The 14,259-nt window shown below is 33.8% G+C and overlaps 2 protein-coding genes across 6 annotated transcripts in view; one reads left to right on the forward strand and one right to left on the reverse strand.

Annotated features, from left to right (window-relative positions):
* LOC117107869 (ankyrin repeat, SAM and basic leucine zipper domain-containing protein 1-like) overlaps nt 1–1,600 on the reverse strand; it is an 11,381-nt gene extending 9,781 nt beyond the window's left edge. The window contains exons 1-2 of the mRNA XM_033249685.1: nt 1,454–1,600; nt 329–524 (exon numbers count right to left, since the gene is read on the reverse strand). Of these exons, the coding sequence (XP_033105576.1) occupies nt 329–524; nt 1,454–1,558 (301 nt within the window). The 5' untranslated portion in view covers nt 1,559–1,600. The remainder of the gene's footprint in view (nt 1–328; nt 525–1,453) is intronic.
* Nucleotides 1–12,221, forward strand: part of LOC117107868 (uncharacterized protein C3orf67 homolog) — a 12,911-nt gene extending 690 nt beyond the window's left edge. Inside the window, exons 1-18 of one of the 5 annotated variants that reach the window (XM_033249678.1) lie at nt 1,643–1,721; nt 2,023–2,097; nt 2,203–2,292; nt 2,515–2,608; nt 3,317–3,389; nt 4,474–4,588; nt 4,948–5,104; nt 6,049–6,143; nt 6,397–6,484; nt 6,932–7,047; nt 7,751–7,802; nt 7,929–8,054; nt 8,182–8,978; nt 9,211–9,702; nt 10,318–10,533; nt 10,650–10,732; nt 11,036–11,142; nt 11,506–12,221. In XM_033249678.1, coding sequence (XP_033105569.1) covers nt 2,077–2,097; nt 2,203–2,292; nt 2,515–2,608; nt 3,317–3,389; nt 4,474–4,588; nt 4,948–5,104; nt 6,049–6,143; nt 6,397–6,484; nt 6,932–7,047; nt 7,751–7,802; nt 7,929–8,054; nt 8,182–8,978; nt 9,211–9,702; nt 10,318–10,533; nt 10,650–10,732; nt 11,036–11,142; nt 11,506–11,612 — 2,829 coding nt within the window. In that variant the 5' untranslated portion in view covers nt 1,643–1,721; nt 2,023–2,076 and the 3' untranslated portion in view covers nt 11,613–12,221. Of the gene's footprint in view, nt 1–1,642; nt 1,734–2,022; nt 2,098–2,202; nt 2,293–2,514; nt 2,609–3,316; nt 3,390–4,473; nt 4,589–4,947; nt 5,105–6,048; nt 6,144–6,396; nt 6,485–6,931; nt 7,048–7,750; nt 7,803–7,928; nt 8,055–8,181; nt 8,979–9,210; nt 9,703–10,317; nt 10,534–10,649; nt 10,733–11,035; nt 11,143–11,505 lie in introns of those variants that run through there. The other 4 variants (XM_033249677.1, XM_033249680.1, XM_033249681.1 and 1 more) reach the window with 4 other exon arrangements.
* The last annotated feature ends 2,038 nt before the right edge of the window (nt 12,222–14,259 follow it).

Here is a 14,259-nt window from a genome sequence, read left to right on the forward strand (position 1 = left end):
ATTCTGGACAGCGCCACCAATGAGAAAGTTTATTTAGAGACGAATAAGTGCCGCTCTCGAATACTTGCTGCATTGAAGCATCCAAAAATTGTATAAGCGCCGCTGCGCTTATTTGAGCAGTACTGTAATTAAGTTTTAATTCAGTTTTTAGTGAAGTTAAAATCTCCTGTATCGCTTTGCTGATTGTATTGTTCTCGACCAATGTAGAAAGAAAGGCCTTTTATTTGAATCGGATCACCATGTTTTACGAGTGCTTGTCCGTGTGTTTGAAAGACAAATGTATGCCTGACTTTACATAAAATATTTTAATGAAAGGAACATACAGTACCTTCTTGTATGAACTTCTTAACTTCATCCAAATTTCCTTTCGAAATGGCTGTTCTCAGATCATCTGCAACCAATAAAGAGCCTTGCTTATCACGCTGAGGCATTTTATAATGCAGCTGGTTTTTGGAGGCGTCCTTTGTGTCCATAGGTGGTGAACCAATTGTAAATTTGGTCTCTGATTCCAAATGTGGTATGTCCTATGTATATAAATTTCAGGGAAACACACAATATTTTTAAAAATACAAAATGCACAAAGCCAATATCAGCTTGTTCAATCTTCCAACTACCTGTAAGTTTGTTAAGACATTAATCAATGCGATGGGCACATACGTATTGACCAAATCGAAAATTTCAGCCTTTTTGGGCTGAAACCACCCTTCTGAAAATTGTTAAAAAATTGGAGTATCTTGCCGATAGCACTTTTTTTTAAATGGATAAGTAAGCAAATAGAAAAATTTATTAGATTATCATTCCAGTCCGCATCAAAAATTCGGAAAATATTGATGCGGGAATAAAAAAAAAAATTTTGCCGCATCAATTATTTTAACAGCATAAAAATAACAATGCAATTTTGTGACTTCAAATACATATTCTTTAAAAAACTATAAAATTAAGCCACTTTTTAAAATATAAACAGTCCCTCCCTAATTGATAAAAACAGAAGTGAAAAAATCTATTGTTCCAATTAAAAACAAAAAAAAACAAAACAAAAAACCGCCCTCCCTCATCGATTTTTTGTTTTTTTAAAGTGATAATCTAATAATTTTTTCTATTACTATGTGCTCTTAGGCTAGAGAAGATAACTAGGCCTATAGGCTAGGCACCACATGGGCATGGTCTGGCTAGACAGCTAGATTGCATTCAGTTATTAGGTCTAGGAAGGATTGAAGGGCTTAGCCTAGGTAGGGTCCTCCCTCTCTAGGTAGAATGGCCTAGGCCTTGCCTACCTAGTCCTCTAGAAGCAGAAGGCCTAGGCTAGGGAGGCCTCCTCCTACCTAGCTAAGCCGATCCCAGCCTGCTGCCTAACTAGTAGCGCCCGTGCGTGCGTGCTGGCCCAGGCCTAGGCCCTATTTTTTACGAAAATTGTGCACTATAATTTATAAAAATATTCTTAATGTTATCTTACGTTAAATGAAGTAGAACTAGAGTAGGCATTGTCAAAGTTAAAGCCGTCATCATCTGAGTCAAAATCTTCATCACCGGCAGGTCTTACATTCATGTACGCAGCCATTTTGAAAAAGGAAAAAAAAATATTCGCACGGTACCGTGCGAACAGCAGTCCTTTCTTTCGAATTTCGTTTGGAAACACTGCCCCCAACCATGAAATTTCGTCTCCACAGTAAACAAATGGCTTCCGCAGACAGTTGTTGGAGTTTTGCAACACATAAAAACTTGTTGAAAAAATGGTAATTTAAGTAATTATATATTTCATAATGTATAACGTTAACTATTTGCTCGTACAATGCATATTATCCTAAATATATGAACAAATTATAAATTCAGTAAGTGGAGTAACGTCGATAATTTTTAGGCCTGGCAGGGCTGGGCCCTTTGCATTCTTGATTGACAGAGGCAGGCCAGTGTCCACACAAGGTAATATAGCGAGAACTAGGCCTAGCCCTAGGCTAGAGTAAGCCTGTTAGTAGTACTAATATATTACACAGAGTTTTCTGAAAAATATATAATTTTTTACAGATCATATTACTCCTAAACAGGTAGAGAACAGTACCAACGGCAGTCACCATCACCATGTTCAAAAATGAATTTCAAGTAAGTTTTATTGCTTTTAAAAAGTACCAAATAAAATTGTATTGTACTATTATTTATTGATATTGGTTAATTGATCTTGTTTTTATAACTCACTTTTTCTGCTAGGGTGGACCATATGTGGATGTGTTCAGTTCACAAGGCAAAGAACCACTTGCAAAATGGAAACTTTCTGGTGGAGCAACCTCTTTTAAAAAGGTTTTTATTCGATGCATTTACTGTATCTCTAATTTTAATTGAAGAAGCAATGTACATCTATGCCAATAACTAAACAATACCAAATTGTTACTATGATTCACTAATTAAAACTAACAACCGATAATTTACACTAATTTTTAATTTGTTATAATTTTTAATTTGTTAAATAATTCATCTTCATCTTCATCACCTAAAATGTATCTGCCATCTTTATTTGTACAGGTCTATGATAAGGAGATCAAAAGCTATTGCCATGTAGTGGAGGGGTCAACAGCCTCAACCAAGATGCAGCTTCCTAAAGATCCTAAGCATGCATGTAAGTAATCAATCAATAGATTAAGATTGATACATTTAACTCATCAATCCTTACATTAGTCTGCTGATAGGGAAACTTTGATTATGTTTACATCTTTTGTTAGTCCTCATAAGAAGACCAGCGTATTGTTTGTTTCCTCTTGAAATCCAATTAAGATTTTGCTGAATTCTCATTTCAAAGTGTTTATAAGAAAGACAAGCTCCAAAGACATTGTACAAGCCATCATGATTCTACATGTGACTTTCTAGAGTTAGGCCAAAATAAAAAATATGCTTGTTTAGCCTCACCACCCCCTCCCCCAACCCTCCCACCAAAATTTTCGACCCAAAATAACGAGTAGAGAAGTGGGAACTTTTTTAAATTAAAAAATACGAAGTTTGTCCAAGACTTGCTAATCAAAATCAATATATTTTAGTTAAGTTTAAGTTAAGTTTAGTTAATTTAAGAAATCATCATCAAGTACAAATATAGGATTAAGCTTAGTGGGTATGTGTGATTTTGTAGCCTATGCAATTCAAGTTGTGCCTAGGCATGCCACTGCTAAGGTACTACATAAACCAAGTGGGAATCATGGATTACTGATACTGTAGATGGATTAAAAAAAAAAAATACTGCCCTTCCCAACCTAAAATTTTGTTGATATGCAAATTAATTACTCCTTATTTCAAATTTTCTAACACCATTGTATTTATCTTTCTTTATTTTAAGTGTGTTTGATTCAGAGGTTCTTTGTAATTCAGCTGTTTGTATCGCTTGGTCAGGATTTCTCTGTTGAATTAGGGTAAGTGTTAAACAATGATATTTAAACGCAATGCTTCTACTTACTCCTCCTTTAAATCGTCCCTCAAAAGTTACCTCCTTCTTTCTCTCCTGTAATTCTGTTTCTTTGGCCTTTTGCACTGAGAATTCATTTTTTGATTTCTACCTTATTATTTATTTTCTGTTTTATTTATTAATTTAAATTGATTTATTTTCTTTAAAATAAGAGTGATTTGATTTATAGTTCTCATATACATTGGCCTATTATCTATTATAAATTTATTTGATTATTTTATTTTATTTAGGCTACTTTATTCCCTTTGTTGTTTTAATGTCCCTTTGCCTATTGTTTTTTAATATTGCTCTTTCATTTACATCTTTAATTGTAATTTTATTTTAATTTTTATATTAAGTTTTTTATTTAATTTTGAAGTAATTCTTTATGTAAATTTTGTATTGAGAGGTTGTTATTTATTTTACTGTAATTTAATTAGTTTAATACGCTCTTTTGTTTTGTCTTACTATGTGTATTGAGGGTCCCTAATGATCAGCTTCGGCTGGATGGACCACCCTCATTAAAGATTGTTGAAATAAATAAATAAATAAATAAATAAAATTAATATTCTGTTTTCTGTTGTGATCGGTGTCGGGCATACAAAACAAGGTGTTTTCTAGCCCATGATTGTTGGCGGGCTGCACACATAGGAATTTTAATTTATTTTCGCATTCCACAACAAAATCACCGTCGGGCCACACCTGGCCCCTCGGGCTGCACTTTGTCCACCTGAATGGAACTATGCTTTATGTTCTATAAGCCTTATAACAAGGCTTGAAAAAGGAGTATATTTAGTTGGGAGAAAAACAAAATTGGTAGTGGTTTGGATCTACAACCTTGGGATTATCGAACAGCAAGCATCTTAAACATAAAACTACAGTACCACACCTCCACTTACCTCTCCTAATTATTTGTATATCATGCAGCTACTACACATGTTCATTTAGATCACGTCTGAGGATCTGTTACTAATAAAATATCTTTTTATTAGAGCAAAGAGTTTCCATTAGTGGAATAGTAAAGTTATCTTATCTTATCTTTTATTTTATAGGATTTGTGATATGTGTAATAACAAGAGACGTATTGTGCTGTCAACTTCCCATAAAGAAGTTTCTGTCACACCCTTGCATGCCAAGATTCCTCTTGCAATTTTGAGGAAAGCTGTGGTAATCTTGATATTTTTTTTATAAATGATAGTTACCACTCTGTGTCCAGATTATCAATTTTTTTTGACAGAAAACTGTTGTATGCCCATATATAGTCATGATATGCCTATATATGGTCATGATGTGATGTCATCTTGTCATTTTTAGGCATGTCACATGTTTTTGTCAAATAAAATTTAATAGCCTTGACATGGCTTTACAGGATGGTAAACAAAAGATATATCATACTGAAAATCATACAAAATGAGATGTGATTTTATTTGCTATTAGTTACATGTGTATTGGGTCTTTGATACTGTATTGGTGAAGATTAAATATACAATTTCTACAACTATTTATCATCAATGCATTTTTTACAGTGGTTAAATCTCTGTTTGGATATGGTATCGTTTGTTGGTGAGGCCTTCAAAGGGCAGACATTCAAGTCCTTGGATTCCATTACCATCAGTGCTACGTGTAAATTACGCAAGATCTTCACCTTAAAAGTGCAGCCATTAGATAACACAGATGATGATGGTATTTAATTGTTAATTCCATAGTTTACTATTTTTAAATATTATTTTCTTCAAAATTTATTTTAGCCCCATGCAAGGCTTCAAGCAGTTTTTTTCAGAAAATAATGGCTTGTATTTTCTATACTGTCCTCAAAACTTGACTAATATGGTATTAAGAAATAATATTTAGAATTATAAGATATAAACCATTAATCCTGTAGAAAGCACTATAGTATATAGAAGCAGAACATGATAACCATTATTTATATTAAAAGTCAATATAATTTAATCATTGTTCTTGTTTAATAATAGTTTTTATTTGTATAATTACTTTACTGAATGAATAAACTGATATGGCCCTTCTGTGTAATTCCATTATTTGAAATTTATTTTCAGATTTGTACATCTGAATATAAGAATAGATATAAACCATTAATCCTATAAAAAGCACAAGTCAATATAATTTAATCATTCTTCACGTTTAATAATAGTTTTTATTTCTATAATCACTTTATTGAATCAATAAAACTAATATGGCTCTTCTGCCTAATTCATTATCCATTAATTTATTTTCAGATTTGTACATCTGAATATAAGAATAGATATAAACCATTAATCCTATAAAAAGCAAAAGTCAATATAATTTAATCATTCTTCACATTTAATAATAGTTTTTATTTCTATAATTACTCTACTAAATCAATAAAACTAATATGGCTCTTCTGCCTAATTCTTTATCCATTAATTTATTTTCAGATTTGTACATCTGAATATAAGAATAGATATAAACCATTAATCCTGTAGAAAGCATTATAGTATATAGAAACAGAACATGATAACATTATTATTTATATTAAAAGTCAATATAATTTAATCATTCTTCAGATTTAATAATAGTTTTTATTTTAATCAATAAAACTGATATGGCTCTTCTGCCTAATTCATTATCCATTAATTTATTTTCAGATTTGTACATCTGTTCTCCTCTCACTAATGACACTGAGGTTGATCACATTCCAGTACAATGTCAATTCCACAAGGACGTTCCATTTCAAACACAGGTGATTTTTAAGTAAACATGTACTGAGATAATTTAACAACTTAATGCTAACAGTACGGCAATTAATACTGACCACAATAATAAATAATAATTTTCAAATTTAAAAAACAATTATTACTAATGTTTAAAACTATTAACATTACAGATCACATTGTTTCTTAGCAGAGTTTTGATTTCACATGTTAATAATTACAAAAATAGTTAAATTAAATCTGGTATAAAACTAATTTTTCTAAAACCTTTTTAATTTTAAGGTTATCAACATGAATAAGCTGCGTCACGCTGACTATAAGATGAGAGGAGAACTGGTTGGAAGCCGACCATCATCATCGTCAGAGCCAGGTAAGTTGTGTAGTGGGTATTATATACCTACTACATAGATACCGGGCATTTGATTGGTTAAAAGCCGGGCCATAGTTCCAGCCCTACTAGCCGGTTGATCTATGTAGTGGTGTATAACAAAATATTTACTGGGATTTTAATCGGGTCACAGTTCAAATTATAGCCCTTGGTGATCTGGATTCTGTACTATACCCTCAACCCAGTAAATATTTGTATACTATAAAACTGAACCAGCCCTTATAATAAATTATGAAGACAAAGAATGATGCTGTAGATTTGTTCATGATGGAAAGACACCCTTTGTATATGCTTAGAATGTGACTATCATCAGTTGTTTATTTTTTTTTTCTCAATCATTTAGAGGGTGTCAAATAATTCTTATAATTTACACTCATTATATACATATAAAATAATAATTATTATTATTGAAAATATTGAACATTACAGATTTGAATGCCAGTCGAGGCAAGGATAAGGGACCAACACACATTGCATTCGGTTCTCGTGTTCGAGTGCCTTCCTCGCCCTCCACCAAAAAACCTACTTCAGCAAGCAATCGTGAGGTATAACGTTATTTCTTTTTCCTTTTCTTCTTAGAACAAACATATAAGCAGGTGGTTGGATTCTTTACACCTTGTTTTTGTATTAAAACATGTTGCAATACGTTTTAACACAGTTATTTAGTACTATGCAGTTGTAATATACAGTGCATTATATTTGCTGTAGTTGCATAAAATCTACAAATATCAATTATATGTTAAAAGAATTTCATCTGCTTTGTAGATTGGTTTAAGAGAGCAATTTAGCTCAGTCGACTAATCTGGTGGTAGCCACTGTGTGCGCTGAACCGTGGAGATCTCTAGGTCCCTGGTTCAATTCCCATTACTGCCTCTCCTTGTGTTTCAGCTGGAGGGCTGAAATACATGTTACAATAGCGCACCGTCTTTCGGATTAGATGTTTAAGCCGTTGGTCCCGTGTGCATTTATGGCCCAAGTGCATGTTAAAGAACGCAGTACACTCTTCGGAAAAGAGTAGGGGATTGTCTCCCGGTGTACTGCCCAATCACCACCAGACGGACCCCACTGGAAATAAGTCTTCTTCTAGACTTTCGTGGGCTATCCTTGGTGTTTACACCGAATAAATCCAATCCAATCCGACAAGTATGTCCACTTGTTCTTTTATTCCTTGGTTTAGCAGGAATGAAAGTTCAAATTATCAAATCAATTATATGATGAATTATATGATCAAAACTTCTTTTTTTTCAGGGATCAAATAGTGCTGGTCATCGAAGCAGTAGAACTTCCAAAGGGGTTGAAGGTGTGTCAAAGATCTTTTTCCATACCCATTCTATTGTCAATAGAGACTGGTGACAAGTCTTGCTTCGTTATTTCACTAATTGGTTTAAACTGTATGACAGTACAATGTTCTCATAATGTTTTACAGAGTCACCACGAGGGCGGTCATCAAGAAATCAAGTGGACACCCTTGTTGTTCACAGCAACAAACACACCCGGCAGAGGTCAGATCCAGGGACTCCGGTAACTGATGCAGAAACAAGTGTTGACAAAGGTATGGTCCCACAATGTGAAAAGGATAATGATGACGACAATTATAACCAAGGATATATTATTTTTGGCTAAATTAGAATCGAATGTCTTTGTGATGTGAATAAATAAAAAGTATTTTTCTCTTTCAGATTCTTTATCGGGAAGTAAAACGTGGTCAGGTGGAGGGGACATCCAATCTGAAATAATACGCAAGCCTCACCCGCCGAGAGAAAAGTCCAGAGAATCTGGTACAAGGCGTGTCGTTAAAGTTCGTCCTTCCAGCGGGAATAAAAGCAGCAATAGTTCATCGCGTAGTGGAAGTGGAGATGTCACTGCTCGAGGAGTTTACGATAAAAACAAGTATATGGACCATAATGAAAGTAGTCGACGCAATAGAAACGAATCTGGAAGTTCAGTAGACTTGGAAGATGATGTTAGAAAACTGTTGAATGGGGCTAGGGAACGGCTAACGAAACAAGATTGGAATGATACAGAAAATTTCGGAAGGGCACAAAACAATTCTAGTTCTCCACATAGAAGTAAACTAGCGGACAGCATGTCTGAATCAGATGATATGCTGGCGCTAAGTGGCGATTCCATAAGTTTACGAAGCAGGAGTAAAAAGCCGTCAAAAATACGAGACAGCAGGCACAGAATGGAAAGCTTCTCAGAGAATGATGAGAAAACTGAAAAAAATGCCTGTAACAGTAATAAACAATCTTTGAGCAAGGTAGAGAGAACTAATGGTGGGGCAATACAGGAGAGGAATCTTGATAAGATGGCAGAGGGGGTACAGAATGATGATCATCCAGATGAAATGGAGAAAGAGAATCTGAGTTTGGATACTGTTGATGGGAAGCTATATACATTTACATCAAAGCCAAGGCCTGTACAACCCAGAAAGGATGTTTCTCTGAAAGATACACGCGAGAAAAAGAATGTAAATGTAAGTTCATTTCAATAAAAGTGGATTTTCGGAGTTACAAATTGTGTAATATAATCTTAATTTAATTATTATATCATTTATAACAATATCTGTATAATTAATAATGTTTTGTTACATAGGTGTTTAATCAATGACTGGGGTAATGTTAATATGAAGTGCATAAAGGGCTTATAATGCATAAAGTCTACCATTATTATTATTATTTACTAGGAAGTTAATATATATTTTACAGGGTCACAATTACAATCTAAAAGTGCAATTTACCAAGCCACAGGACGATGATTTTTTTGGCGACCAAAGCGGGGAAGAAGACGACAACTACCACGTGGTCATCAAGAAAAGTTCGGCGTCAAAACGAGTGGAAGACGAATCAATGCTACCAAGTGAAAAGCTAGGAGAGCTTACAGTGGACAATGTCAATAACAGCCAGCGCTTGCCTCAAAAAAGTCATTCCCCTAGGATGAGTCGAGCACACAAGGGGCATGGTCCCGGCAAAAGAAGTCGCTCCCCTAAACACAGTAAAGATTCAAGGCACAGCACATCACGGATGAGCGTGAAGTGGCTTAAGGAGATATCAAAAGACGATCCTCGTCTTTCATCAGACAGTAAAATTACAAATTCCAGTTACTCGAGATCGTCTGGGAAAAAAAGTACATCTGGGTCTTCAGAGAATAAAGTTCCAGAAGGAAATTCTGTAGAAGGATTAGAAAGTAGACTCTCTGATGTAAGTCATTTTATGTTTTTGACAACTAATCCATAATGTGTATATGAATAAATAGGGATAATAATAATAATAATAATAATGCTAATAATAGGGATGTTAGTTTGAAGTAAAAAGATAGCAAATTCAACAAGAAAAGAAAATCCTATGTTAAGTAAGGAAAATTGTATACCGTATTTATTTGAATAAACGCCCAACTTTGAATAAACACCCCCTCCAATAACGCTCTTTTCAGAGCCTCATTTGAAATGAATGCCCCAGGGTGTACATTTTTCCATCAAATAAACACCACCCCCCACCCACCTAAATGACTGTAAGCAAAAATAATAGAAGCAAGATCATTCTCAACACATTCTATTAATATTATACTCCAGTAGAATTACATTTTTTCTAACCTGGTTGGGATCAATACGGTATTTGTGTTGTTCCAGATTTACAGTGAAATTAAGGGGGTGTTTATTTGAGTATATGCGTATCTATTTTACACCAAGAAAAATTAACGCTTCCATCGAATAAACGCCTCCTCAAAACCCTCAACTATAAGTGACCCTGGGGCGTTTATTCAAATAAATATGGTAATTAATCTGAAATTGCTTGTTACTACCCTTTTATTTGCAGGATTATGACTGGAGAAATGACCGCCAATCCAACAGCAGCTCCCTTGCATCATCTTTAGAAGCCAATATGCTTCGCAGCCTCCAGAGACAGCAACTGGAAGAAGCCCTAGAGGAAGATTCCTCTGAAGATCATATAGATGCCTTCCATGGAATTGATGCCGATGTCAGCGATTCCAGTGATGATTCTGCTACAACAGCCAGTACGTGGCAGCGACCGGTTAGTATTGTTTTATTTTTTTGAAGGCATTGTAATGTCGGACTTTGAAACAAAGAAAAATCTTGATTGATATTATTGTTGACCGTTGACATATTAAATTATTTTACAATTTCTAGGCCCCAGCTATACAGCCGTATGATTACATGGGCGATACTCATCAACCATCGAGAGACAACCCACTTATGCAGTCAAATCCAAGGTAAGTTATCAAACATTTAGGTTGAAGAAATGTAGAATCTCTTTAAGGCACAGAATACTGTAGATATACCTAGATATTACTAGGTGGATACTTATGTATATCATTGATTTAATTTATGTTTAACATGCCATTTAATCTAAAATTATAGAAATAATAATTACAATGCAAACTATAAGCCTACTCTACTGTTCTAAATTCATGTTTATAATAACAGAAATGGCAAAAAAAAGAACAATAAAATGTAACATTATGTACACGGATAACTATTTCATCTAATTTTGGGTATTTTGTTTTAACTTAAAGGGATTGGTCAAAAATGTTTAGCCCACCTATTGTACCTGTCAGTGAGAGAATAAGAGAAGAGCAGACAGCTGCAGTCCAACTGTCACCTGATAAGGATACCTCACCAGGTGAGAATATCCGAGTGTTTATATTTCTTTAATATCAATTGATCGTTTCAGCCCAGATGGTAATTTTCACTTCATCTCTGAGTACTTAGCAGTATGCTTGTGATTTGCAATTCCTGCAAGCAAGCAAGAAACTCCCGAAAATAACCAATCTTTCACAAATTCATATTTGCATGTTTTTACTACTCTATTACCAATTGTCTCATGGAGAACAGTGCCAATGGGTATCTCCATGCGCAATAAAATAAAGTTAGATATGTTAAGAAATTAAAATTTTTTTTCCCCATATTGGTGATGTTAATACTCTCAACAATACCATGCTCATTGATTTAACATTAAACGTTACATGTATTCCATTTATTTCAGGGGAGAAAGGATTGGATGACAGTGATGAAGAGCTGGATTTACTGTATGACCCATGCTTAAATTGTTATTTTGATCCAAAAACACACAAGTACTATGAACTAGCTTGAAGAAACCTACCTATTCTGTAAATGGAACATTCCAAAATCAAATTTTTACTTTTTTTGTTTCATATACTTGCCAAATTGTAAATCTAATATTATCTCTAGTTATTTTTTATCACCTGTTGGAATATTTATTATAAGATAATTATAAATTAACATTATAGTACATGTATAAACAAAATTGTAAATCCTATATTTTACATTTAAAATATATAACTGAAGCCATTTATGTAATATCATATATTTTATCCGTTAAGGCTTGGCACTGTTTAGACATTGGTGGATACTATTTGTTTAATCAAACAGATAAAAATCTGATGACTTATGCCTGGCTTCATTAGAGTGAATCCTAGAGTTAATAAATTTTATTAGAAGTTTAATAAGGCAAGATTTTTTTAAACATTGTTTAGCGAGCTCGCTTTCCGCCAATAATTATGATTTCAAATAAAAACATAATTATATTTTTGGACAATTAGCATGCCCGCCGCCACAAAAAATCGAAATTTCAGAAAAAAAAAATTTTTTTACACCCACTGCTGCCTTAAAATCTTCAAAAATAACATATGTATATTATCTTCCAATATAAATTTAAAGCATTCAACCATCCCATTACTACACTGTTTACATTCAGCAAAAAAAACTTTATTTTATTTTTATTTTTCCTCCATCTGGATGTTTTGGCAATTCTATTTGCTTAAATAAAACAAAATTTCATTTTTATATTTTTTTTCACCCTCCTCTGACAATATTTAAAAAATAAGTTTGTGAAACAAGGTACAAAAAAGTCTTGCCTAATATTAATACTTGGAGTATGTATTATACTTTCTTATCTGAGAATAATTAGTGGACCGTTCAATAAATACTATACTGTTGCAGTTTCAAAAAGTACATTTATGCTGCAGGGTATTCAATAATGTTATCACCATGTGATGATAAACCTATTTAAAAAATAAAATGGTGTTAAGAGACTCAATAATTTTAAATGAATATAATTTATGTATTGATTAAAATGTTTTCATATCCTCACACTTACTAACTACCCTGCAATGTATATATTACAATCCTGGCAGATACAATGTATTTACTGTAATGAGTTTATGCTTTGAAATTGTACATTTGAAAAAAATAATGTACATAATTGTTGTGTTCAAAGGTCATATGGTGCTTCAGCATATTGTACTTAATGCTAATGTATAAAATCTGCTGAATTAAACATGTCTTTTGTGTGAGATAATTCACAAGTATTTATTTTGTATTTTGAACAGCATACATACTCTGTGTACCGTTATTGATCTAATAAGCCCATCCCTCGATTATGCGCCACTTTTTAGCAGCACATCAAATGTGATTTTGGTATAAATGGTACGATGTCTAATCGAGAGTACATGTTACAATAGTTCTTGATGTTTTCTGTGCAATAAGCGGAGCACTTAATTAAAATTAAAATGATGAAACATCAGAAAGATATAGAAGATAATACTTCAGGAATCAAAACACAAGCTGGTAGAAATGCAGCAGCTATAATAATTACATAGATCAGCTATTACTGACCATATGACACAAGAAAACTATTTACCCCACAAAAGAAAAAAAATAAATAAAACTATTTACCAGAATGGAAAAACATAAACATAAAATAGGTTCCCAGCAGGAATGTGTCTTGAATAACTGTACAAGTAACAGATTGTTGACTTTTTAGTTCTTTCTAGGATAGGTTTTATCTACGCAGAGGAATCGTATTTCATAGGCTTCTGTTCACCTTTAGCTTATGACTCATCCCATCATTCCTCCAACATGATTTACTCCTACAACTGACGAGGGAGATGATAGCTACAAAAAATCCCACTCTCCCCTGCTGGTGCCACTGACTAAGAACTAGGATGTTTAAAACAGTAAAGGAATCGAAATATGATGGCAATTCAGCAACAAATGGGCCAAACCAACCTAAGCCCCAGCCCCACTACATGGCTGAGATTATGCCAAAATATGGCCCTCCCGGGCCAGTTGTCTCTGGCTTAGAGAGATTATTCCCTGGCAGATCTTATGACTACCCAAGGGCTAGGCCAGGTATTCCTGATAACCCACCCCTGAAGTAGTAATATTTATATAGTATTTCTCATCATAGAAATGGATGTGTGTAAATGGATACATATATTAACACATCTTAATTGCTGCGAAGCAGCCAATTCATATTCTTGACAGCAATTTGACCTCTGAAAGGTCATTGTTTGTCAAAAAACAAGGGCCTAAGACGACTGAAAAGCGAAGTTTCCTTCTTTCGTTCTGCCGGGTAAAATCAATTACTTTAGGCGACGTTTGTAGACTAACCTACATGTACCAACGTCCGCATGTGGCAACGCTCGAGTATTACTATTTAGCGTTTTTACTATATTTCTATGTTTCCTATTTCTACATTTAATCGGCCCATGTCTCAGCCACAATATTTTGAGGCCAATATTATTTACGAACCCAGTTAAACTTACAGTATTTACTAGCCTATTTCAGCGTGCTAATTATTACATTTTGGCGACGCTTGTTGTAGACTGGCATACACGGTACCAACGCTCGTTTTTACTATGTTTCTACGTCAGCTCGTCAGTGTTCTAATATAGACAATGGGTCGTGTCTCATATTATTTGTTATATTTTTATTA

The sequence above is a fragment of the Anneissia japonica genome, unplaced genomic scaffold (assembly GCF_011630105.1).
Source record: "Anneissia japonica isolate Jap-2015-1 unplaced genomic scaffold, ASM1163010v1 scaffold288060_len1141017_cov207, whole genome shotgun sequence".
Lineage (NCBI taxonomy): Eukaryota > Metazoa > Echinodermata > Crinoidea > Comatulida > Comatulidae > Anneissia > Anneissia japonica.